At 43.5% G+C, this 25,639-nt stretch overlaps 1 protein-coding gene across 5 annotated transcripts in view; it reads right to left on the bottom strand.

Annotated features, from left to right (window-relative positions):
• atp11a (ATPase phospholipid transporting 11A) overlaps positions 1–25,281 on the bottom strand; it is a 238,339-nt gene extending 213,058 nt beyond the window's left edge. For 2 of the 5 annotated variants that reach the window (XM_051926330.1, XM_051926331.1), the window contains exon 1: positions 24,797–25,281. In XM_051926330.1, the coding sequence (XP_051782290.1) occupies positions 24,797–24,835 (39 nt within the window). In that variant the 5' untranslated portion in view covers positions 24,836–25,281. The remainder of the gene's footprint in view (positions 1–24,796) is intronic. The other 3 variants (XM_051926332.1, XM_051926328.1, XM_051926329.1) reach the window with 3 other exon arrangements.
• Positions 25,282–25,639: the final 358 nt, after the last annotated feature.

The raw sequence follows: 25,639 nt of genomic DNA, 5'->3' as shown, positions 1-25,639 counted from the left end.
ATAGATAGCCTTTCATATCTATAGCTATCTATCTATCTAGGACAGATGAAAGGCAGACAGACTCACCGAGTGTCACATTTCTAAACCAATCCAACGTCTCTTGAAGGCGGGGCTCAAAGTGAGGGTGGGGATTTGGAACTGCAAAGATCTCAAGTGCTCTCATTAATCTGGTCCAACAGACAGCGAGCTCCTGATTACAATGAACAATCTACAGTCTCAAACATTAGGTATATACATGTTTATCACGTGTGCAGAGAGCACTTTGCATGTTTTAAAAATAAAGATCACCTAATGCAAGGGAGACAGCTTTCTGTACCATCAGATTATGATTTGTCATTCGACGGCATCAATGGGCGAGCTGCAAACATGAATGATCTGTTGTCGCAGGTCCCGAGTGTGCTCTCTGTTGTTCAGCGTTAGGATGATAGTGTAGGAGTCGATGTGAGCCTGAAAGAATTGTCGGCTATATTCATGAAAATATGAACTGCGAAATATGCATTTCAAGTAAACGGTGTGCCATACTCCGTCATAAGGGACTAATGCGAGCAAGTGGTGTGGCAGGCGGCCGGGGTCCATGCCCAGCCGGGACACCCCTGCACTCTATATTCAGGGGGAGCAGCTCTAGACGGTGTAATACCTCCCCCTGGATGCTGGATGGCTGCCCCCCTGGGTTGGAGCAGTGCCTCAGTTACCCACAGGGCTCCATGGGAATTGGAGTTGGGTGCAGCCCTGTTGGGTCCCACAGGCACCGCCAGGGAATGCTGCAGCTGGGACTCCTGAGTCCGTATGGGCAACATATTCACCACACCCGGAAGTGCAGCCGGAACTCGGTGATCAAGCACCTGGAGCACTTCCGGGTAAACTATAAAAGGGGCCAGCAGCCACCACTCCAGGAGTCAGAATCGGGAAGAGGACGACGAGGTTGCCAGGGAGGAGTGGTGGAGGAAGAGAGAGTGCTTATTTGTGTGTTTTTACTTGGTGTTGGTGCTTGGGGACTGTGCACTGCCTGTAGGATACTGGGACGACGTGCACCCACAGGTGAAGGAAAACATAAATAGTTCGTTTATTTTACATGTGCCTCCGTGTGAATCTGTGTCTTGTCGGGCACCTATATAGTGCCTTTTTCACAGTGGGTAATGAAGAGCCACAGGAGATTTAAAGACTCAAAACACCAAAATCAACAAACAGTACAGAATGGACAAGGAGGCTACACAACATCCACCTTCTGATTGCGGATCTAAAGGAAGAAATTGAACGTTACTAACTGGAAATGCAAACATGCCATGACAAAACAGCCACAGCGTTTTAATATTTTGTACACCCACAGACCACAGTGCTTTTCTAACAGTGTTTTTTGGGCTATGGGGGTCGAGAGACAGCTCTGATTGGGTCACGCCAAGTTGTGAATTACAACTGCAGTGAATGAGAAAGGGTCACGAATGGTTTGTGTAAAGCCCCATGATTGGTCGCCACTGGCATGACTGAAACAAACCCCCCTGGACGATGACTGGCAGAGATTCTCCAAGGTGGAAAACCTCAATGACGACAGACAGCATCACCAGTCCAAGAGAGACCAAGGATGATGATGATGATGATGATGATCAGATCGCATTGTGCTCTGGAGGATGGCAAACAGTTGGTCAGCTGTACGTGATTAAGTCAAGAAGGCAAAAAAAGCCACACAGTTCTGTTTTGCTGTTTTTGCAGCGTCACACACGGGAAACAGTTTATGGGCTTAAATAATTGTAATTATGCACCAGACCAGGGGTTGGCACCATCACCTAACACTTTCTCTCTTTCCTCTTCTACATATTGACAGAAAACAAACAAATCCTGCCTGACGGCCACACTTCTGGTCCCGGTTCCCCGGAGTGCACGTCCCATCCCGATTAAATTGGATTGTGATTAGTTTTTATTTTGAGCTCCATCTGAAAAGACACTACAGTAACCCTCCTCCATCACGGGGGTTGCGTTCCAGAGCCACCCGCGAAATAAGAAAATCTGCGAAGTAGAAACCATATGTTTATATGGTTATTTTTATATATTTTAAGTCCTTATAAACTCTCCCACATGGTTTATAAATATTCCCCGTACAGTTATACAGCATAAACCCTTTATATTCTCTTAGTTATTAGGTAAGATTCATTGAAATTATGTATGTAAGCACAGTTTATATACTACTCACAAACATACGTTTCGTATATCATTGAGTTTTATTTAATACGTAATACAGTTTTAAACATATTGTAATTGAGTAGATAATATAAAAATATGTGAAAAATCTATAACATGTAAATGCTGTACATAAAACCAAAATGCTATTTTAAAGATACTGTAGAGCGTCTCCGATATCACATTTGTTACAGCCATTATGATAGACAGGCCACCGGCAATAAATACCAACAATGCAACGAAAAAATTGTATAAAATGTGTGCACAGTTACAATAAACGTACATACATGTACTAAGTATGTAGAAAAATAGTTTTGGGTACTCACCAACTTGTCAGATAACGATGACATTTACTGCACTGTCACAGCTGTTCTAAAGGAGCCTCTTCAGGCGACTGTGTAGCACCGCCGTCGTCTTCTTCCACTAGGCAGTGTTTTGCGTGTAAGGAACATCGTGATGGGCAGTTGCTGGCGCTGCTTTTTCATTTGTGTAAAGAGGTTCCTATACACTTCCATGGCGCCGTCAAGAGCATTTTTAAATTGCAAAGAACGAATCATTTGTGTGTCCCATTCTTCAACTGATGTCTGGAGATCTTTTGCTATTCGTAGAATGGTCGCGAGACGCTCGAGAGTTAGCACAGCGCCCAGGAGCTTAACCGCGTGCTCTGATTGGGTAGCTTCTCAGCCATCCGCCAATAGCGTCCCTTGTTTGAATTCAAATGCGTCAATCAACTGAGGAAGCACACGTACTGTAGACCACAGACATCCGCGAAGCAGTGAAAAATCCGTGATATATATTCACATATGCTTACATTTAAAATCCGCGATGGAGTGAAGCCGCGAAAGACTAAGCACGATATAGCGAGGGATCACTGTATACAACTTCTTCTTGCTTACATATTTTTAAGTATACAGGGTGGGCACTGCAAACCTTTTAACTCTTGTTTTTGTTCTTTATTTCACCTTATACAATTTATTGCATTAGGAATTTGTTCGTTTGCGCATACTCCTTGGGTTAGAGTGCAGGGTCAGCCATTGTACAGCGCCCCTGGAGCAATTACAGGTTATGGGCCTTACTCAAGCGCCCAGCAGAGCAGGATCTCTTTTGGCAGTAACAAGGATTTGAACTGGCACCAGATACTGGCATAGATCCTTAGCCTCAGAGCCATCGCTCCACCCCATCCACCACTGCACCCATCTTTGTGTTCACAGCAGCTATTGCTGGCACTGCTGCACCAAGAGATGTGTGGGAACGAGAAGGGAGCCAGCAATGGTGGGACTGTGACTTCTGTCACAGCTATAGCTCTCCTCCGTTGTTGTTGTTGTTTGCCAGTGCTGGCTCATGATGGCTGCATTCAGACCGTGCGTCGTAGATACCACACGGGCTGGACGGGCTTCCTGGCCAGGAGAGGGAGCTGACCAGGATGGACAGCCCATTAAAAAGAGAAGACGTTGATGGAGGTTTTTTATTCCCCAACACACTAGATGGTAGCAGCCCCGGAGGTCGGTACACAGTAGGGAACCAGCAGGGCTGCTCTGCCGTACTACATATCCCGGAACTGGGTGCCATGAGAGGGCGCTGTAAGGAGACAAGCTTCCTATTATGGACTTCCATGTGACCCAGAAGTACTTTCATCAGCACCAGAAGTACTCCCGGGTCTGTAATAAAAGGGACCGCACTCCCTTATTCAGGTAAGTCGGAGCAGGGAGGTAGTGGAGCAACACTCGAGTGGAAGAGGGCAGTGCGGTAGGGAGAAAGGAGATATTGTGAGAGGAAGACCTTGATTTGCTTGTGCTTGTGTCACATGTGGAGGTATCTTTAATATATAAAATCCCTGTGTGCGTCCATGTGTCCGTGTCTTCTGGTGAAGTGCGCATGCGCGGGGCACGGAGCGACGCTTCAAAGCAGATGCTTCAAAGGCCACCTGACGCGTCACACAAGACAGAGAGGGCAGGACCTATAAAATATCGCGCGGCAGATCCAATCGGATTTCAGTAAATGAGGGAAGACCAAAAAAAGAAAACACGAAAAATCCAATCAGGTACTGAGACGCGGAGACCAGCTTCCCCATTGTTGTGCAAGTGTTCACTCTGAGGATGTCAGATTTGCGATTACGAAGCTTGGCCCGGTAAAGTGTAAAGTAGAAGTAGATTTATTTTCGCACACATTACATCAGTTGCTGGGGAGAAGCTGCTGATTGCCCACTGTTGTGACAGAAAATTAAACGCATATTACGGACAGCAAAGCCAGTATTACTGTCAGAGAACATTACAGGCATTTTACGGAAAAAATTTAATGAGGTAAAAGGTCCCTTGCCATTTAATATAGACTGTTCCTACTAATGTTTATGGACTACTGTTCTAGCACCCGTTATTGTAACGGGCTTAATGCCTAGTTTAAAATAAAACCCTTCGATTATTTCAACCTAGGACTGTACAAGTGTGTTCGTGTTGGGGTTTGGGGCTCACTAGCTAAGTTTCCATCCAGTTTTTTGCGACGTTTTGTTATCGACAAACAGAATATACGTAAAAAAAATGTGCGAAATTTGCTGTCTCCAGTCTGTTTCCATCAAAGTGGCTTTTTATCGATAAAATGGTGTGCGTGATGACGTCATCCCCCCCTCAAAACGAACTGTCGCATAACTTTTGTTGTATCGCGAAAAAAAATCTGCCCTTGAGCCGTTTCCATACATAATTTTGTGAATGTCGCAAATTATCTACCTTTTGTTTTCCACGTTATACCCCCTCCACTAAACAAAGAAACAAAGAAATGGAGAGATTATTCAGACAGTTTTTTTAAATTTGCCAGCTTACTGTTATTTACTGTTATTTCAGTTTCACAAATAATTGGAATTGTACATAATATCCGAAGACGACAGCAGAATGAAGCAGTTGCTTGTCTGATAGCCCTAGAGCTCGAAGAAAGTACCCCAGTGCGACGAAACCCACGGGTATGGGAGAGACGACGGAATAAGACCTTCTGGGAGGAGGTGGTGGAGAGACACTTCACAGAAAATCTCTGGCTGCAACATTTTATAATGACACGGCCGACGTTTGAGATGTTGTGTGGATTCATCAGTCCTGATGTTACGCCCATCACAGGTTGCCACCGACCACCGGTTCCAACCCAAAAGCGGACTGCCATCGCCCTTTACAAGCTGGCAACCTGCGCCGAGTATAGAGTAGTTGGAGAATCTTTCGGGGTTAGTAAAACTACCGTCCATCGATGTGTATATGCTGTGTGCACCGCTATTAAAGAAAAATTAATGCGGCGTTATATCAGACTTCCGACTGTAGCGGAGGCCAATGAAATTGCATACCGCAATTCCTTGGTGCATCTTGTGCCACAGATTTACGGTGCGCTGGATGGCACGCATGTGCCTATTCTTCCCCCGACGGAAGGCTACCGCGATTACATTAATCGCAAAGGGTGGCCATCTATTGTTCTCCAGGCCCTTGTTGATGACAGGTGCATGATACGAGACATTTGCGTTGGCACTCCTGGAAGTGCCCATGATGCAGCTGTGTTTGCAGCATTGGATCTGTACAGGTGAGCCTACCTTTCAACATCCCTTCACAGTGCGATAACAACTGAATTAACCTGCTTCCCTTAAGGTTTTTAATTAAAACTGAAATTTGAATTAATACAAAATAACGACGTTTAATCAAAAAAAAAAAAAACTCTCTTCATCAGACCATGCGAACCGCTCCGCCATTCTCGTTTTGATTGCACGTGATGAAAATGTGACACATTTATTTGCGTTAAAGCCCTTTTTTCCAACAAAAACTGTTTCCAATGTAGTTTTTGCGACATCTGAAGTATCGATATGGAATTTATGCGCTAAAGTTAAACGGAAAAATATTATGTCGACATGTACAACATTTTATCGATAATTAGCATTTCCATCAGCTATATCGGTAAAAAAATTTGAGCGCTAAATATTTTTTCGCAAAAACTCCTTGGATGGAAACCTGGCTACTGATGCCCTCGGTTTATCAGCGTATAGGAAAAACTGTTCTCATTCATGTCACGCGGCCACAAATCGGATGCGTATCCAGTCTAGGACTACATAAAGGGAAAGGGACTCAAATCTAATTGGAAAAGATTGAATTTCTGTGTTCATACAGCCCTGAAAAATCAGAAGGTGTCACAGAAGGGCAAAACAAAGAAAACCGGGTTGGAGTCACTTCATCCTGGTAATGTGAACGCAGCCACAGAGACAAGTAGATGCCCGTTATTGAAAAATAGTCCTATTAAGCAGTATAAATGGGCATACTATTTTTGCCTGCTGCTGCCCCTTCCCCTTCAGACAGACACCTTCACCATTGACCTCTAACCCATCCCTCTTGGTCACAAAGTCTCAAAAGGGACAACTCAAAGATCTGAACAATTCCCCCACACGTCTGGCAGATATAATGGAATTCTATGACAAGTACAGAAGTGGCATTAACATGTACCTGCACGTTTTCCCAGTGCTCCTCTTTTACTGCTTGCAGTGTATGCTGAAATCTGACCAAAAAATGGAAACCCTGCATGAAAAAGGAGTGCGTATTAATATGCGAGTTTTCAAAGAAAAGTTCTAAGAAACCAAATAGTGAGCACCCAAATGGTAGGCGCATCACTCACAAAAACCACTAAATTGAAAGGGGACAATCTCAAAAATAATGACAGAATATGCCAAACGTGGGCCACCTGCATTGCCAAAGACAGAGTGTTAAAGCGCAGGCAGACGCCTCACAGCACAGTCACAAAGGCAATAGGAACCACCAAGAATTGAATCGGCATCTCCAGGGCCCGGCCTTAACGATAAAAAAAAAAAAAAAACGTATGCCAGGAGCTCCGCAAAGCTGGCATGTTTGGCAGTACTGCCACTCCAATATCATTTGTGTCCAAGGTTGTTGCAAAAAAGAAACATCACCTGGTCTAAGAACATAAAACCGGGACCCCTGAGCAAAAAGAAATACGACCAGCTGGGACATATTTTATCCTGTTTCCTACATCTTGACATGTTTACATTTGGAGAAAGCCGAGAGAGATATCTTCAGCTCACAGTGTCTGCAGCGAGCCGTTAAACCCGTTAATCGTATGGCCAGCCGCCATGTGGGAGCCTGATAAGTGGACTGCATTGTCCGAGAATAGGAAGTCATTTTACAGGAACAGGGCCACCCGATGGTGCACATATGATTATTCCCTCCACACACAAAGCTACACTAATTCAAGAGTAGTGACATACACACCAGGGTGAAGTCAGAATGCTTTCTATGGCCTCCCCCATTCACCAGGGGCCTCATTTAGTAAACCTGCCGTGGATTGGAGTGTAAAAATATGCGTGCGTCAAAAAACTAGGAATATGCGTATGCCAGTCAGATTTATAAAAGCTAGTGTACACACATTTCTGGGCAATTTCCCCTTTATAAATCACATTGCTTACGGAATCATCCTCATAAAAATGCAGTCGTGATGCTGCAGAACTTCACTGGCTGGCAGAGCAGCTGCCCACCATACCCCACCGAGACCCTACCGGCTGCATTCAAGAGTATTAGGCTCTGCTTCACAATGCATTATATGCCACATTATAGTGCCTCTCCTCTACATGCTGGGAGTCAAGGATGGGCGGGTATCACCTGGCACAAGTAATGACGTGATTGCTGTTATGATGAATAGCACAGGCCATATGAACCACTGAGGGTTACCTCAACAGCAAGACACCATCACGTCTACCAAAGCCACTCTGCCTCAAACTAAACGAATCACAGGCTGACCCAGGCCACTGAACTTGGACGACGTGTGCGTTGATGGAATGTCACTACTCACAGCTGAAACACAAGCAGCTGCATTCCCGCTAGGTGCCCTTATTGTAAAGTGATTACATTAAGAATAGCAGACACTGCTACAGACGGTCTGTTTGACGTAAGCAAAAACCCGTTGTGCTATATGTATGAAACCCCATATCATACAACAACTGGACGTAGCGCCTTGCCAGTCAGTTAATGGCCTTCCACACGGCGGACAGGATGGAGCTGAACTTGTCGGAGATATTCCTGACCTGTCAGCCATATCCCTGCAAAGTGACAATAGGTAGCTGATACACGCAGGCAAAACATGTAAAACGGTCTTCAGTGCAAACACAAAAGCATCGGCCTTCTTAAAAGGGAACCAAAATAGTCTGTGCGTCATATTCGTCACTTTTAAAGTGAAATATGTTTATCACATCAACACATATTATAATAACGGCAAATTAAAATACGGGCGAGATGTCATTTAGCTGGCTTGGCTTCTTGATCGAGGGTGTTGTCGTTTTCCAGTTTCTCCCAAATGCTGTGTACAGATGGGTCGGAGCCGCCAGAAATATACACACGTCCCAACCATCAAGTTTTCATTTATGAATCCCGACGTTTGCCTGGAAAGTTGCAATGAGCGTCTTTTTTGCCCGTAGACAAGCTTTATAAATCAGACCCCAGATCTTAACCTCATTGAACATCTATGAAAATTTCTTGGTTGCAGAGTGCCAAGTGTACAGCATATCCACCTCTTTCACCCTTCAAACAACTACATGTTTTTTTCTCTTATTGAGAATGTTGCAACATCCCACTACACCCAGTCCATGACTTGTGTGACAGCACTTCAACAAAGGACTGAATACACAGGGTGGCACTAAGCCTTACTTGGTCCTTGATATCAATATATTACTACGGGTTTTCAAAATGTTCTCCATCTCCTGTAGATTTAAGTTCATGTTCATTGTCTTGAATACACAGTACAAGGAAATCCAGCAGAACAGCGGAAGTAATGCAATACCAACAAAACACAGACAAAAAAAGAAATATACAAATGTATAAAGTGCAACTTATACACACACACATATACAGTATATATATTATACACATATTTATATTATATTATAAACGTACAGAGAAAGAGGATGGAAACTATAAGTCAAGTGTATTCGTTAGTGTGCCGTTACTGGTTTATATATATATATATATATATATATATATATATATATATATATATATATATATATATATATATATATATACACACACACACACACACACACACACACACACACACACACACACACACACTAGCCATCCCCCATGGCTTCACCCACGTAGAAGTGAAACAGGACAGTGAGGAGGGTCCCGCCCAGCCCCCCAATCCCGATGTCACACATCCCCCCTCCCCTCGGCCCACAGCCTCTCTCTCGGATTAGCGCCAATATATCGCTCCTGCAAGCGAACTGTGATTCTTAGTGTGATGAGAGAAGTTGCTAAATCAACCAGAATGTTCAAGCAAATTCTAGAAAAAAAAACTCGATCTAAATCCATTAAGCAGTTCTCTCGTGAAAAGCGGACAGACAGGTCAGGTAGGTGTTGGATTATATATATATATATATATATATATATATATATATATATATATATATATACACACATACACACATACATACACACATACATACATACACATATATATATTGCACCACAAGTTCACCTTCCTGGTTTGCCTAAAGTAAGTAGTATCACCCCAGGACGAGGGTCTGTCACTAACAATCTTGTCTTCTTTTCCCCCCCTCACAGCCCTGAGATGCAGACCATTGAGGACAATGAAGCCAAGAATGCCGTGTCTCTTTCGGTCCCACCGGTATAAAAGCAGAATACTCCCAGAAGGCAGTGTCCCATTTTGGTGTTGACCTTGCTTATGCACACATCAAGACCAAAGCTTGCTGCCAAGCGATTCCTAAAGTTAAACTGTCCCTCACAAACAGCGAAACTCAAGCCCATCCTTTTTGTAGTTTTTCTTTATTTTTGTTCAAAGTAAACTGGGTTTTGCTTGGTTGGCACCCCAAGCATTTGGCTTTTGCCCTGCCTCTTCATCTACCCTGCATGCGCACACACACACACTCACCGGCCACTTTATTAGATGCTCCTTGCTAGTACCAGGTTGGACCCCCTTTTGCCTTCAGAACTGCCATACTTCTTGGTGGCTTTGATTCAACAAGGTGCTGGAAATATTCCTCAGGGATTGTGGTCCATATTGACATGATAGCATCACTCAGTTGCTGCCGATTTGTCAACTGCACATCCATGATGCAAATCTCCCATTCCACCACATCCCAAAGGTGCTCTCTTGTATTGATATCTGGTGACTGTGGAGGCCATTTGAGTCGAGTGAACATCATCATCATGTTCAAGAAACCAGTTTGAGGAGATTTGAGCTTTGTGACATGGCATGTTATCCTGCTGGAAGAAGCCATCAGAAGATGGGGACACTGTGCTCATAAAGGGATGGACATGGTCAGCAACAATACTCAGGTAGGCTGTGGCATTTAAACGATGCTCAGTTGGTACTAAGGGGCCCAAAGTGTGCCAAGAAAATATCCCCTACACCATTACAACACCACCAGCCTGAATCACTGATACAAGGCAGGATGGATCCCTGATTTCATGCTGTTGACACCAAATTCTGACCCGACCATCAGAATTTCACAGCAGAAACTGAGACTCATCAGACCAGGCAACATTTTTCCGATCTTCTGTTGTCCAATTTTCGTGATCTCATGCCAATTGTAGCCTCGGTTGCCTGTTCTTAGCTGACAGGAGTGGCACCCAGTGTGGTCTCCTGCTGCTGTAGCCCACCTCTTTCAAGGTTTGACGTGTTATGTGTTCAGAGATGCTCTCCTGCATACCTCACTGGTAACGAGTGCTTATTTGAGTTACTGTTGCCTTTCTACCAGTCTGGCCATTCTCCTCTGACCTCTGGCATCAACCAAGTATTTTCACCCAGATAACTGCCGCTTGCTAGATATTTTCTCTTTTTCAGACCATTCTCTGTAAACCCTAGTGATGGCTGTGCGTGAAAATCCCAGTACATCAGCAGTTTCTGAAATACTCAGACCAGCCCGTCTGGCACCAACAACTATACCACATTCAGAGTCACTCAAAGGCTGGCATTAAAGCTTTGGACTTCAAACCCTGAGGCTGTGGTTTCAAACCCTGCTACTGACAGTGTGTGACCCTGAGGAAGTCACCTCACCCGTCTCTGCTCCTACTGGAACACCTAAAGTAATGTAACCAATTGTATCATAAATGTTGTAAGTCGCCTTGGATAAAGTCGATAGCCAATCAAGTAAAGGTAAATGTTAATCCCCTTTCTACCCCATTCAGTTTGAACTCCCTGTGTAGTAGTGCTTTGAGTAGTGAGAAAGGCGCTATATAAATGTAATGAAGTATTAATTATTATTACAAGCCTAAATGCATTGAGTTGCTGCCATGCGATTGGCTGATTAGATATTTGCGTCAACAAGAAGTTGATCAGGTGTACCTAATAAAGTGTATGTATCTAATACTTAAATCCATCCTGCTCCTTGCAGCGACAGTAATAATCCTTGTAAATTGAACAATTCATTTTCAGAAGTGTGTCATTCATCAACTTCTATTCTAAACCCACTTCAAGGCTCCCCTTGGCTGCACCGACGCCACTCTTTCACAGGCCTTTTCGGTTGGGTGCTTGTGCTTACTCCTTAAAAAGAATATTGGAAAGGCCAGAGGACAGTTACAGACAAATGGCATTAAATGGCATGTTTTAGTATTTGAAATATCCATATGAATATTTTCATAATACAGATAAAATTCCATTATAATGAACTCCCAGGGACCTAAAAAATATTTCGTTGTTGCGAATATTTTGTTGTAATGAGATTCTGTATTTGTTACTATAGTGTTTTCATTAACTTGCGTCCAGGCGTTTGCAATCATTTCAATAGCTTCTTTCACGTTACTTTTAATCTCCTCCTGCCTACAAGTTATGCCAACAAGAATTTTTCTCAGCATTTCCTTGCGATAATCCACTTTCAGGGTGCAAGTGATGCCCAAATCCAATGGCTGAAGCGCTGCCGTGCAATTGGGTGGGAGAAATTCAAAGCGAACATTATCTGACTGTGGAAGCATGTCGTGGGCGGCACAGTTATCAGTCAGGAGCCGAATCATTATTTCTTCTTCATATTGTGAGGTTTCTGAACTCTTTTGAGACCCCCCACACCCGACCCGACAGGAATGACATGTTGAAGTGCATCCTGAAGCGCAATTGCAGCGTCTGTGGAAGATTGTTTGTCTGTTGCTGGGCCAGGGCAATAGGTGGCTCACAGTGCTGCAGTGAAGCAAATCATAAAAGATCGGGGTCGCACTATAAGTCCCTGTCTTGCACCCCAGAACACGAGGCTTAGTCTCAGTATGTTAGCAAAACCAGTTTTATTCAGCTTGAAACAGGAACGGCACAGTTATTTATTGTAGCGTGATCTGCCACTCTGCTATACACAGACACCACAGTCAGGCAGGATCGTGGCCAGGTCAGTGATCAAGTAATCCTGTTACAGTATCTGCATTTACAATTTACATGCTCCTAACCTTGCATCACCCATCGAGATCTTTTCTGTTTACTTTGGTGGAGAGACGCAGCATATCTGTGAGCCTGCTATCGCCCCGTACAGACGCAGAGATCGCACTTCGGGGACGCTCTTCGCCGTGTTGTCCAGTTGACGGAGGTCCCAAGAGAGTTTACAAACCTCACATTTTCTTGAATGAGTGCCGCATTAATAGGAATGTTTCTTGAACGAGCGTCACTGAGCCACATAAAAACGGCTTTTTCGACGTCTTCAAATGCAGCAGTTCACATATGTTTGCAACCCGAGATTTTTCTACTTTTTTTGCTGTGTCTTTCAAGAAAGTTGACAGTGTCGATGGCGAAATTCCAAATTCACTGGCAACGTCTTTTCTCTTTTTGCAGCAATCGAGAGCTGCAAAAAATAAGTTTTTTTTTCCTAATGTGAACTATTATCGTTTTTTTCGTGTCTGCCCTTTCTATGAGTTAAATTCCAATGGATGTTTTTCAAATGTTGATGAGCAATAAGTAAAAGGTATCACTGAAAACAGCAAGAAACAAAAACAGTACAAGGAAAGTTCGAAGAAAGAAAAAAAAAATGACAGTGTTTGGGGATCGTTGTGCACAACTGAGCTGCGACCACAGAACTAAGTGCTCTGCGGAGGATTCATTCAGGCATTTTAAGGTCTTTTGGACACTTCGTTGTAATGAAAGTACAGTCATGGCCGAAATTATCGGCACCCCTGGAATTTTTCCAGAAAATGCACCATTTCTCCCAGAAAATTGTTGCAATTACAAATGCTTTGGTATACACACATTTATTTACTTTATGTGCATTGGAACACAAAAAAAAACAGAGAAAAAAATCCAAATCTGACATCATGTCACACAGAACTCCAAAAATGGGCCAGACAAAATTATTGGCACCTTTTCAGAATTGTGGGTAAATCGTTTTATTTCAAGCATATGATGCTCGTTTGAACTCACCTGTGGCAAGAAACAGGTGCTGGCAATATAGCAATCACACCTGAAGCCAGTTAAAATGGAGAAAAGGTGACTAAGCCTTTCTGTTGTGTGTCTGAGTGTGCCACACTAAGCATGGAGAACAGAAAGAAGAGCAGAGAATTGTCTGAGGACTTGAGAACACAAATTGTGGAAAAATATCAACAATCTCAAGGCTACAAGTCCATCTCCAGAGATCTTCATGTTCCTTTGTCCACTGTGCACAACATAATCAAGAAGTTCACAACACATGGCACTGTAGCTATTCTCCCTGGACGTGGACGGAAGAGAAAAATTGATAAAAGACTGCAATGAAGGATAGTCTGAATGGTGGATAAACAACCCCAGTCAACTTTCAAACATATTCAAGCTGTTCTGCAGACTCAGGGTGCAACAGTGTCAGCTCGAACTATCCGTCGACATCTGAACGAAATGAAACGCTATGGCAGGAGAGCCAGGAGGACCCCACTGCTGACACAGAAACATAAAAAAGCCAGACTGGAGTTTGCCAAAATGTACTTGAGGAAGCCAAAATCCCTCTGGGCGAACATCTTGTGGACAGATGAGACCAAGGTAGAGCTTTATGGTAAAGCTCATCATTCTACTGTTTACAGAAAACGGAATGAGGCCTACGAAGAAAAGAACACAGTACCTACAGTCAAACATGGTGGAGGTTCTAAGATGTTTTGGGGATGTTTTGCTGCCTCTGGCACTGGATGCCTTGACTGTGTGCAAGGCATCATGAAATCTGAAGACTACCAAAAGATATTGGGGCACAATGTAGGGCCTAGTGTCAGAAAGCTGGGTCTGCGTCAGAGGTCATGGGTGTTCCAGCAGGATAATGACCCCAAACATACCTCTAAAAGCACCCAGAAATGGTTGAAGACAAAGCGCTGGAGAGTTCTGAAGTGGCCAGCAATGAGTCCGGATCTAAATCTGATTGAACACTTATGGAGAGATCTCAAAATTGCTGTTGGGAGAAGGCATCCTTCAAATCTGAGAGACCTTGAGCAGTTTGCAAAAGAAGAGTGGTCGGAAATTCCAGTTGAGAGGTGTGACAAGCTTGTTGATGGTTATAAGAAGCGCTTGATTTCAATTATTTTTTCCAAAGGGCGTGCAACCAAATATTAAGTTGAGGGTGCCAATAATTTTGTCCAGCCCGGTTTTTGAGTTTTGTGTGAAATGATGTCAGATTTGGCTTTTTTTCTCTGTTTTTTGTGTTGTTCCAATGCACATAAAGGACATAAACATGTACAGTGGTGTGAAAAACTATTTGCCCCTTTCCTGATTTCTTATTCTTTTGCATGTTTGTCACACAAAATGTTTCTGATCATCAAACACATTTAACCATTAGTCAAATATAACACAAGTAAACACAAAATGCAGTTTGTAAATGATGGTGTTTATTATTTAGGGAGAAAAAAAATCCACACCTTCCTGTGTGAAAAAGTAATTGCCCCCTTGTTAAAAAATAACCTAACTGTGGTGTATCACACCTGAGTTCAATTTCCGTAGCCACCCCCAGGCCTGATTACTGCCACACCTGTTTCAATCAAGAAATCACTTAAATAGGAGCTGCCTGACACAGAGAAGTAGACCAAAAGCACCTCAAAAGCTAGACATCATGCCAAGATCCAAAGAAATTCAGGAACAAATGAGAACAGAAGTAATTGAGATCTATCAGTCTGGTAAAGGTTATAAAGCCATTTCTAAAGCTTTGGGACTCCAGCGAACCACAGTGAGAGCCATTATCCACAAATGGCAAAAACATGGAACAGTGGTGAACCTTCCCAGGAGTGGCCGGCCGACCAAAATTACCCCAAGAGCGCAGAGACGACTCATCCGAGAGGTCACAAAAGACCCCAGGACAACGTCTAAAGAACTGCAGGCCTCACTTGCCTCAATTAAGGTCAGTGTTCACGACTCCACCATAAGAAAGAGACTGGGCAAAAACGGCCTGCATGGCAGATTTCCAAGACGCAAACCACTGTTAAGCAAAAAGAACATTAGGGCTTGTCTCAATTTTGCTAAGAAACATCTCAATGATTGCCAAGACTTTTGGGAAAATACCTTGTGGACTGATGAGTCAAAAGTTGAACTTTTTGGAAGGCAAATGTCCCGTTACATCTGGCGTAAAAGGAACACAGCATTTCAGAAAAAGAACATCATACCAACAGTAAAATATGGTGGTGGTAGTGTGATGGTCTGGGGTTGTTTTGCTGCTTCAGGACCTGGAAGGCTTGCTGTGATAGATGGAATCATGAATTCTACTGTCTACCAAAAAATCCTGATGGAGAATGTCCGGCCATCTGTTCGTCAACTCAAGCTGAAGCGATCTTGGGTGCTGCAACAGGACAATGACCCAAAACACACCAGCAAATCCACCTCTGAATGGCTGAAGAAAAACAAAATGAAGACTTTGGAGTGGCCTAGTCAAAGTCCTGACCTGAATCCAACTGAGATGCTATGGCATGACCTTAAAAAGGCGGTTCATGCTAGAAAACCCTCAAATAAAGCTGAATTACAACAATTTTGCAAAGATGAGTGGGCCAAAATTCCTCCAGAGCGCTGTAAAAGACTCATTGCAAGTTATCGCAAACGCTTGATTGCAGTTATTGCTGCTAAGGGTGGCCCAACCAGTTATTAGGTTCAGGGGGCAATTACTTTTTCACACAGGGCCATGTAGGTTTGGATTTTTTTTTTTCTCCCTAAATAATAAAAACCACCATTTACAAACTGCATTTTGTGTTTACTTGTGTTATATTTGACTAATGGTTAAATGTGTTTGATGATCAGAAACATTTTGTGTGACAAACATGCAAAAGAATAAGAAATCAGGAAGGGGGCAAACAGTTTTTCACACCACTGTAGATACTAAAACATTTGTAATTACAACAATTTTCTGGGAGAAATCGTGCATTTTCTGGGAAAATTCCAGGGGTGCCAATAACTTCGGCCATGACTGTAACTGCTGAATGGACTTCATAATAAAGAGATTTCTATAGACTCGTGTCATATGGGGAAGCTGTTGGGACCATAAAAATACTTCGTTGTAATGAAAATTTCGTTGTAAATATACGTTCCATTATATTGGTTATAATGGAATTTTACCTGTATCACATTTTCAAACTTCACTTGATCCAATTTAGTGTTGTGAGGGCCAAAGCCAATCCAGGCAGCATAAGGCACAAGACAGGAACCAGCCGTGTTTGGGGAATACGTCAATCTCAGGGCAAGCCTGCGACCTCAAAATGGCTCTTTATGGGTGTGCCACTCCAAGTCACTCCAAAGTAAATGTCTTTTATGACGCGAGAATTAATGAAACCATTTTAAGGAAATCTGCTCCGATTCTGAGAGATCCATTAACCTTTAGGCACAATGATGCAGAAGTACAGGTAACAGCCCTGGGTCCACTGTGCCATCCGTATTATTTAATCTTGCTTAATTCAATTCAGGGTCATTGGCGGGCCAAAGTCTTTCCCAGTAGCTCCGCCAGGAACCTTTCCAGGATCTTGGGTCAGTCCGTCGCGGGAGTCTTCATTCACTCACATAACGGCTATCGATTTATGAGATGGCAATCAGCCTAACGTGCAAGTCTCCGAGTTGTGGAAGGAAAGCCAAAAAGGACCATGAGAACGCTGGGAGTACGAAAAAGAAAAGCCGTTTTGGAGATTGGACTGCACGGTAGCTGGTGCCACTGCCACCCGACTTCGTGTTCCGATCATACAGCGTGTGGTCTGTAGGTGCGTCACTTCATCCAAACTGCCATCCTCACGGACACTTCATCCAAGCCCCAGTCAGGTGAGCTGGAGACACGCAACTAACCAGGACAAATGCCAGGCCAGCAGCACAGGGTGCCCTCGCACACCTTAGGGGCAACGGTCAACACCGCACACTCTCTTTAAAAAGTCAATAGTAAAAGATGCTGCCCAATCCCGTGTGCCATAAGCGAGAAAGAAAATAACTAAAGAAGACAGCGAGGACCTGCACTTGTAAGGTTTAGTTTTTCTTTTTAGTTGGAAATGTTAACGTCGACATCTGAGGCGCCATTCACTGCATGCCGATTTTAGTGTTTCGCTTCAAAAAGAAGTCTTCTGAAAGAGAAATACAAATGACTGGAAGTCCTTGTATTATTAGGCTAGATAGATAGATAGATAGATAGATAGATAGATAGATAGATAGATAGATAGATAGATAGATAGATAGATAGATAGATAGATAGATAGATAGATAGATAGATAGATAGATAGATAGATAAAGATCTATCTATCTATCTTTGTCACTTTTACAAAGGAACAACAAAATTGAAGGAATAAGTGTTACAATAAGCATTGAAAGGGTGCATGTCCTCTTTAAATATATGGCGCTTGTCCAAACAAAACAGAAAATACCCAAATCGACAATCCAGTCCAGGGTGTGTTGGGGGAGCCAAAGCCTATTCTGGCAGTACCAGCTCTAGAGACAGCAACAACCAACGTGACGTGCAGAGCCACACAACCACTCGATCATCCTAACATACACAGTTTAGACAGGGGCAAGTACCCCCCAAAAAAACACAATGAGAAACGTCCTACAGAAAGGGGCCAGGTGAGGAAAGTGAAACCAGGATGCTGCGCCCACCACCGTGACGCACACATTTACGTTTATCGTCAGTGGCACTTCAGGTTTCCTTGAATCTTCATCCAAGGCACTTCTTCAGTGTCAGTCAGCAGCAGCACATTACTGATTAAAGTATTCATTATGTATTGCACTAGCAGATTATATAAGTTATACAGACTGAAATATATACTTTGCTTGACCCCTAGGGAAAATAAAAACTTTACAGAAGCTCAATAAGTTATTAATAAATAAGGTGTCTGTCCAGTTGCCACTTCAGCACATGGCGCATCACACACATTTGTGGTAATAAAATTAATTGCATTTTTCATTCCAACAGATGGCACACCACATCATTAACACTTTGCTTATAAATGGCTTCAAAGCCAAAGTAACATTACATGACTTTTATCTTTTGTCGTGATGTGTATCAGATTTGCTGATCACAGTCGCTGACCTACGCCATATCAAGTAATATACCATATATACTCATGTATAAGTCGGGTCTCGAAACCCAAATCAGAACCTGGCTTATACGCCCGTTCAAAAATGTGACACTCAAGTTTTTTTTTTTTTTTTTTTTTTTTTTTACATCTTCTTGCCTCATCTAATCTCACATCAGTTTCTCAAACACATCGACTTTTGTTGCAGCAGCGCAGTTACCACTTTCTTTCGCCACTTCAATGACTTAATTTAAAACCAGCTTCATATTTTCTTCTGATTGTATGCTCCATTGTAGATAAGGGATGCTCTTACAATACGATAAAGGTGTATGAGGGTGTGAGATACAAAAAACACAAATCAGTGCAAACGTCGCTTCGGAATGGTTTGGGTATTACTGTGTGGTCACATAGGCACAATACATAGAAAAAGAAAGGCCGTGTGCTCTGTGGTGACTCTCTCAGGTGGGTGTTAGCATATCGTAATCTCTTGGACCAATAGCGTGAGTTTTCCACATTCGACTTTTACGACTGACATTATAAAATTCCACAAATCATACAGTAAAATCAAGACCTGACTTATCCACGGCAGATCTTAAACGCGAGTATATACGGTAAGTGAAAATCGCAGCCCATGTCACATTTAGCGACCGAGTGCCAGTTCTTAACCACAGTCGTGTTGCCACTTTTTCTGAACCGGCGCTGTACAAAGGGCTAACAGCTGTGGCGACTTCAGCAGCATCTCTGCCTTTTTTTTCTTTCTTTTTTTACATTTTATTATAGTATGTAAAATACGAGACATCTGACAGACGAGCTTCTCTTCAGTTTGTGAGTTCCACAGACCCCAGCATGCCTGATGGAGTTGGCACTGTTCCAGCAATATGTGAAAGGTTAATAGCTGTCGTGTGGTCAACTGCAGTACTGTGATACCTGCATAAAACCCGCAGATAACATTTAAACTCGGCACAAATACATCTGTAGGATTTCAATGAAAAAAAGACAAGAACGGGCCCCATTCATAGACGTTTCACCCATGATTAGTTGCAACCCTGCACTGCATAATTCCATCCATCCATTATCCAACCCGCTGAATCCGAACACAGGGTCACGGGGGTCTGCTGGAGCCAATCCCAGCCAACACAGGGCAGGAACCCAACCCACCGCAGGCACTCCATAATTGTAATAATAATAATAATAATAATTTGTTACATTTATATAGCGCTTGAAGCTCTTGTATCGTGTAACCTCCTAAAGCAGGGCATCTTAGACATTTTCTGTGAAGTCAAAAAGAGGACATCTTATGGGAAACTTACTTTTATTTGCAAGAGTATATATGCCAGAGGTTTAAGGCTGTCTTACCTGGAAAAGTAGTGCGCTGAAGCCCCAGTTTTGAAAGCAAAACAAAAACATACATAGGCATCAGAAACATCGTGGGCACCTGTGCTCCTGGGATAACACCTGGCCAGTGGCCGTTATGCCCATACATTAATATGGTCCTTGGTTGCCACCTGTTTAAGACTGGCTGAAATCATCAACCTAGACCTCAGTGTTAGCATTTGCAATACACCATCTATTAGAACGTATTTTTTAAAATGCATTGCGTTTATCATTCCAACAGATGGCGCATCACAAACATTTATAGTAATTAAATTCATTACTACACATTTATGTGATGTGCCATCTGTTGGAATGAAAAAGCAAAGCAATTAAATTTAGTACTACAACTAAATTACCACATTAACCGACCCAACTTTGAGTTATGAGAAGGCCATGTTAAAGTAATGTGTTTTCAGTAGTTTTTTAAAGTGCTCCACTGTATTAGTCTGGCGAATTCCTACTGGCAGGCTATTCCAGATTTTAGGTGCATAACAGCAGAAGGCCGCCTCACCACGTCTTTTAAGTTTTGCTCTTGGAATTCTAAGGAGACACTCATTTGAGGATCTGAGGTTACGATTTGGAATATAGGGTGTCAGACATTCTGATATATAGGATGTAGCAAGATTATTTAAGGCTTTATAAACCATAAGCAGTATTTTAAAATCAATTCATGTATGTAATGTGCCATCTGTTGGAATGACAAAGCAAAATAAATTTAGTACTATCACTAAATTACCAGATTAACCAACCCAACTTTGGCCCAGTCAGTTTGGATAATCGACATTGTACTGTATGTACAGTGGATTCTGCAGGTATTCAGACCCCTTCACTTTTTGCACACTTTATTGTGTTGTAGATTTCATTTTAAAACCAGCTGGGCTACCCATCTAAGACAGGTTGAAATCTAAGTGATCGAATGTAGACCTCAGTGTTAACGTTTGCAGTGCATCATCTTTTGGAATGTATTTTGCAAGGCGTGCAGTTTTAAAATGCATTGCTTTTGTCATTCCAACAGATGGTGCATCACAAACACTTACAGTAATAAAATGTATTGCTGCCAATATTTGTGATGCACCATCTGTTGGAATGACACGTGCAATGCATCTGTCTCTGTTAATCCCATGTCACATTAGACACCTTTTGCACCGAGTTTCAGTCGTGTCCTTCATTTATGTAATCTTAGCCTGCTGGAGGCAAGAAGACGATCACCTCATGTGACATACCTCTTGAGACCATCAACTCCATCCGATAAAATCTACATTCCAAAAGATGATGCACTGCAATGTGTACAGTTTTAAAATGCATTTAATTTATCATTTCAACAGATGGCACATCACAAACATTTACAGTAATAAAATGCATTGCTGCCAATGTTTGTGATGCACCATCTGTTGGAATGACACATGCAATGCATCTGTCTCTGTTAATCCCATGTCACATTAAAACACATTTTGCACCGAGTTTCACTTATGTCTTTTATTTACTGCAGTCTCTGCCATTGTTTTCTTTTTTCCAATTCTTTTTTAGCATATAAAACACGAGACATCAGAAAGATTAGCTTCTCTTCTATTTGTGCGACTCAAAACATGCATGTTCCTTATTCCTCATCACTACATTATATGCATTATACTTCTGGATGACCATTCATTGGCCGCCAGCTCTCCTGGAGAGCCCACCCCTCCGACACACGAGAAGATCAAACCTGTTTTGATTTTCCCTGAGTCAGTCACAAACTAGTTTGTCTAGGTCATTAGATATGTCACATTAATTAGGTGATCGTCTCTTCGGAAGCGTGCCACCAACTGCCTCCGGCTGGTTAAGATTATGTAAATGAAGGCTATAACTGAAATGTCACCTAATGTGGTATGGGAATAACACAGATATATGTGTTGCATTGCATTTGTCATTCCAACAGATGTTGTATCAAACATTTATAGTATTGCATTTTGTTACTACAAAGGTTTGTGATGTGCCATCTGCTGGAATGAAGAATGCAATGCATTTTATTGCAATATTAAATGAAATACATTCTAACAGATGGTGCACTGAAAATGTCAATGCTGATTTACATAGATTACAACGCATCTTAGACAGGTACCACAGCTAGTCTATATAATACAGCGTAAAAATCCAAGGGTTCTCTGTCTGTCACACAAAAACTCACTATCCACTGGGCCTTGAACCTTGATCTTGGTCTTAATTGAGAGCCTATGACGTGTCATACAACCTGCGAATCGAAGATGTGGGCAACTTTAGCCAAGTAATTGGGCTTTGAGTCCAGTTCAAGGCAAGTGGTGCCGCAGAAAAGAACAGCAGCACAGGCACAGAGCATTGCCGACAGGACAGACACCCGTGGCAACATCTGCCAACCGCAAGGCACATTGCACAGGCCAAATGATCATTTTCATTGCAAATGCAAGTCATACACACACCATTGGGGCAGAAAAAAAAAGGTGGTAGCACCCTTGTCTGAGTTCCCTGTGGTGTTGTGTTTCATGAGAAGCACATGAGCCACCTTTCACAGAGGACAGGAGGTCCGAATATTTCCTAGTATATAAATATTAAAACAAACCACAAGCCTCCAAAGCAAGATAATAAGGGGAGCTGCTGTCATCCGATAACAGGCTTGGAGATGGCAAGTCAAGTCAACCCTGCACAGTATGGCAGCATACAGTGGCATGAAATAACACCCTGCTGGCAGTAAGGTGTGGACAGATCTGCCCAGCTGTGCCACAGGTTTACATTTAAAGGCATTAACATTTGAAGAGAGCGGGTCCACAAACAGAACACGCAAATAAGCAAAGAGAAGCGAGTACGTTAGAAATGAGCAGAAGAAGTCAAAAGGCAAAAGCTGAGTTTATCTTGAATCCCAAAAGGGAGAACAACCGAGCTAAAGGCTGCCAGACATGCACAGTGACACCCATCACTTCTACACGCACAAGCAGCAAGTCGGAAGCAGTGGCCATCGGAGACCCCATCCCCTAAACAATTAATGTGCAAATTGTGGCCGTTTTTACCAATGAAGTGCGTCCATCATGTTTTGAGTCTCATTGTTTAATAATTTGAGGAGGGCAGACTGGGTTTAAATTCTTCTTAGTTGAAGTTACAGTACAGTAACTTGGAATACACAAACAGACATTAGAGCACCACAAACTGAGATCTGCTCTGTCATAAACACCCACGGACAGGGGCAGCCCATCCTTTGTGTAAAAACAAAACCATCCATGCATTTTTGAATACGGAAAACGACAGGAAAGTGAAATATATCCCAACATGAACCAATCAAGGATGGGACGCTGGGTCAACTTATATTCACTCAAACTCAGCCCGTTGCTCCCAAAGCCTGCACTTCATTTCCAGGTGCCTAAAGGGAACAACAAGCCAAATGCACACAAAAGATGACCCCAGTCTGTAACTAAACCCTGTAGCTGTAAGATGATAACAGTAGCCACAGCAGCATGCTAAGCCATTTTAAATGTGCCTTTCCCAAATAAAAATCTTAACAAAACACAGCTCTACCACGTACTGTACAGACGTGGGCCAGTCTTTTAAATCAATAGTTTTTTGTTTCATTATTAGTGTGTGAAGTGCACCTTGTAAGAAAAGGTCCACCCTCCTGCACTTCCTACAACGTCTGGGATACACAATCCACAGATCTCTCGGCGGGTTGCATGTTTGGGAATCTCCGGCCATCCGGATTGGTTTTCCTGCCATAAGCCACGGATGCGAGAGGTCCCTCGGGACCATTATCAGACAGAAAAAGATGGAGCATGCTGGGCAAGGAAAGTAGTGAAAAAAAACATAACATTAAAGAGGAAAAGCAAGGGGGGGGGGGGGTGCATCAGAGCTCAGAAGTTCAGGTGTTGCGAGACCCTAAACTGGAATGAGATGCCTTCATTTGCAGATAAAGTCAGGTGAGAAAGAGCTGCTATGGCACCTTTTACTGCTCAACTGAATGAATGAAATAGCGGGAGTGTGGAGGCAGGAAACGAGTTGATGGGGGGAGCACAGGGCGGTAGTTTATTATCGGCCACCTTGTGATCGTCTCTTTGGTTTCATCTGTTTGTGTGTCGCCAGACCAGCAAATGGAAGGTACAGCTGAGGGGAAGCACAGGTGAAATGATCCAAAGTAAAACTGAGCAGCGACTGCATAAATAGCTTCATATTCACAAAGACATGTTAGAAACCGGTCAAAACAACATCAAATGCGCTAAATAAAAAGTTTCAACAGGGAATCGTCCGAGCGTGGAAGGCCTCGCAAACACCGCCAGATGGAAAGCCGGAACAGGAGGTTTTTCAAACCTGAAGTAAAAGCGGCAACTGGACAGCCTTAACAGGTGGGCAACAAACGTAGAAAAATGAGGATTCGATCTCTATGTACTTTACGATCACTGGCTGGGCTGACGGTTGTAACGAAAAAAAAACAACAACTTAAAACCTACGTGAGAGATTCCGTACCTGTAAGCGCAGCAGGTGCCCTGCCTGTTGCCGTCAATCTGGATAAACAGTCCGGGACTGACTTTCCAAAGGCCCGCCTAAAACGTGTACGGACACAGCAAGGAATGCGATCGCAAGAGATGGCAAGTACGCCGGACTCCCAGGCTCAATCCTGGGGAGGTTTATCATCACCCCGTCCCATAAAGGAACCACGAGAGAAGACAGGTATAAAGAGATGTTCGGTGAGCGACCCACGGCGAGAAACGGGACGCCCCAACCCTTCGCCCTGCCCTCCCACCGGTCGTGCTTCTCAAAAGCTGATGGCTTGTGATCCGATCTCTCCTAGCCGAGGCTAACCTAACCTAATCTCGCTTCCAAGAGGCACTTACGTATCTGTTGATGAGACTCCTGATGTAGCTGCAGTCCATCCTGTCCGTCGGTCCGTCCACTCTCGTGTGCTCACTTTAGTCGCGGCTCCGGCTTAACTCTGACGGAAGATCCATTGAGGCAACCAGCGGCGAGGGACAGCACGGCAGGGCTCCGGGGGGCCGAGCGGGCGCTCTCACTTAGTAGAGTAGCGCACCTCTACGAGGTTGCGGGGCAGTCATAGCCGGATGAAGCGGAGAAACTCATAGCCGGCGGGTCTTTGTTTCTGTAGCGTGGTTGTAGATTCGCCGCTGTTATCTTTAGCTCTCGGGCGGCGGCGAAGGTAACAGCAGCTCGCTCTTGTTGTGCAGTCGCTGTATTCTCTCACTTCGTCTCCTGTGATTTGATCCAGTCTCGCCTGACAGCCGTCAGGGGTTTATCTTTCAACGCGAACACGTCACGGGGAGGGGGCGTGGCGGTGTGTAAACGCCTCATGCGGTGGCACCGTCGAGTGCGGAGTGCGCACGCGCGCTTCCTGGCCGGTTGCCCTCCCTCCCTTCAGCATCTTTCACGGAGCGTAGTAGCGCGGGATTTAGACGTCAGGTGACAACAGTGGTGCCCAGTCGCGTGTAAGCATCTTAATATTTATTCGTTTTCCTAATAGAATTATTGCAGTTTACTAAAATCACGGACTTTGCAGAGCGCAGTGTCCTCAGGCGGGTAAGGCGCTGATGGACATCCGGCAAGTAGCTAACCCGGGCAAACTAAGGGAACAATTCCTTTTGTCGGAGTCGCTACGCCGATGCTTTCTTAATTCTCTCCGAAACGAGAGCGCACATTCGCACGTATTTCGGATGTTGGGAGAA

This window comes from Erpetoichthys calabaricus, chromosome 4 (genome assembly GCF_900747795.2).
Source record: "Erpetoichthys calabaricus chromosome 4, fErpCal1.3, whole genome shotgun sequence".
Taxonomy (NCBI): domain Eukaryota; kingdom Metazoa; phylum Chordata; class Cladistia; order Polypteriformes; family Polypteridae; genus Erpetoichthys; species Erpetoichthys calabaricus.
The sequence above is the reverse complement of the archived record's forward strand: the minus strand, read 5'-3'. Positions and strand labels throughout refer to the sequence as shown.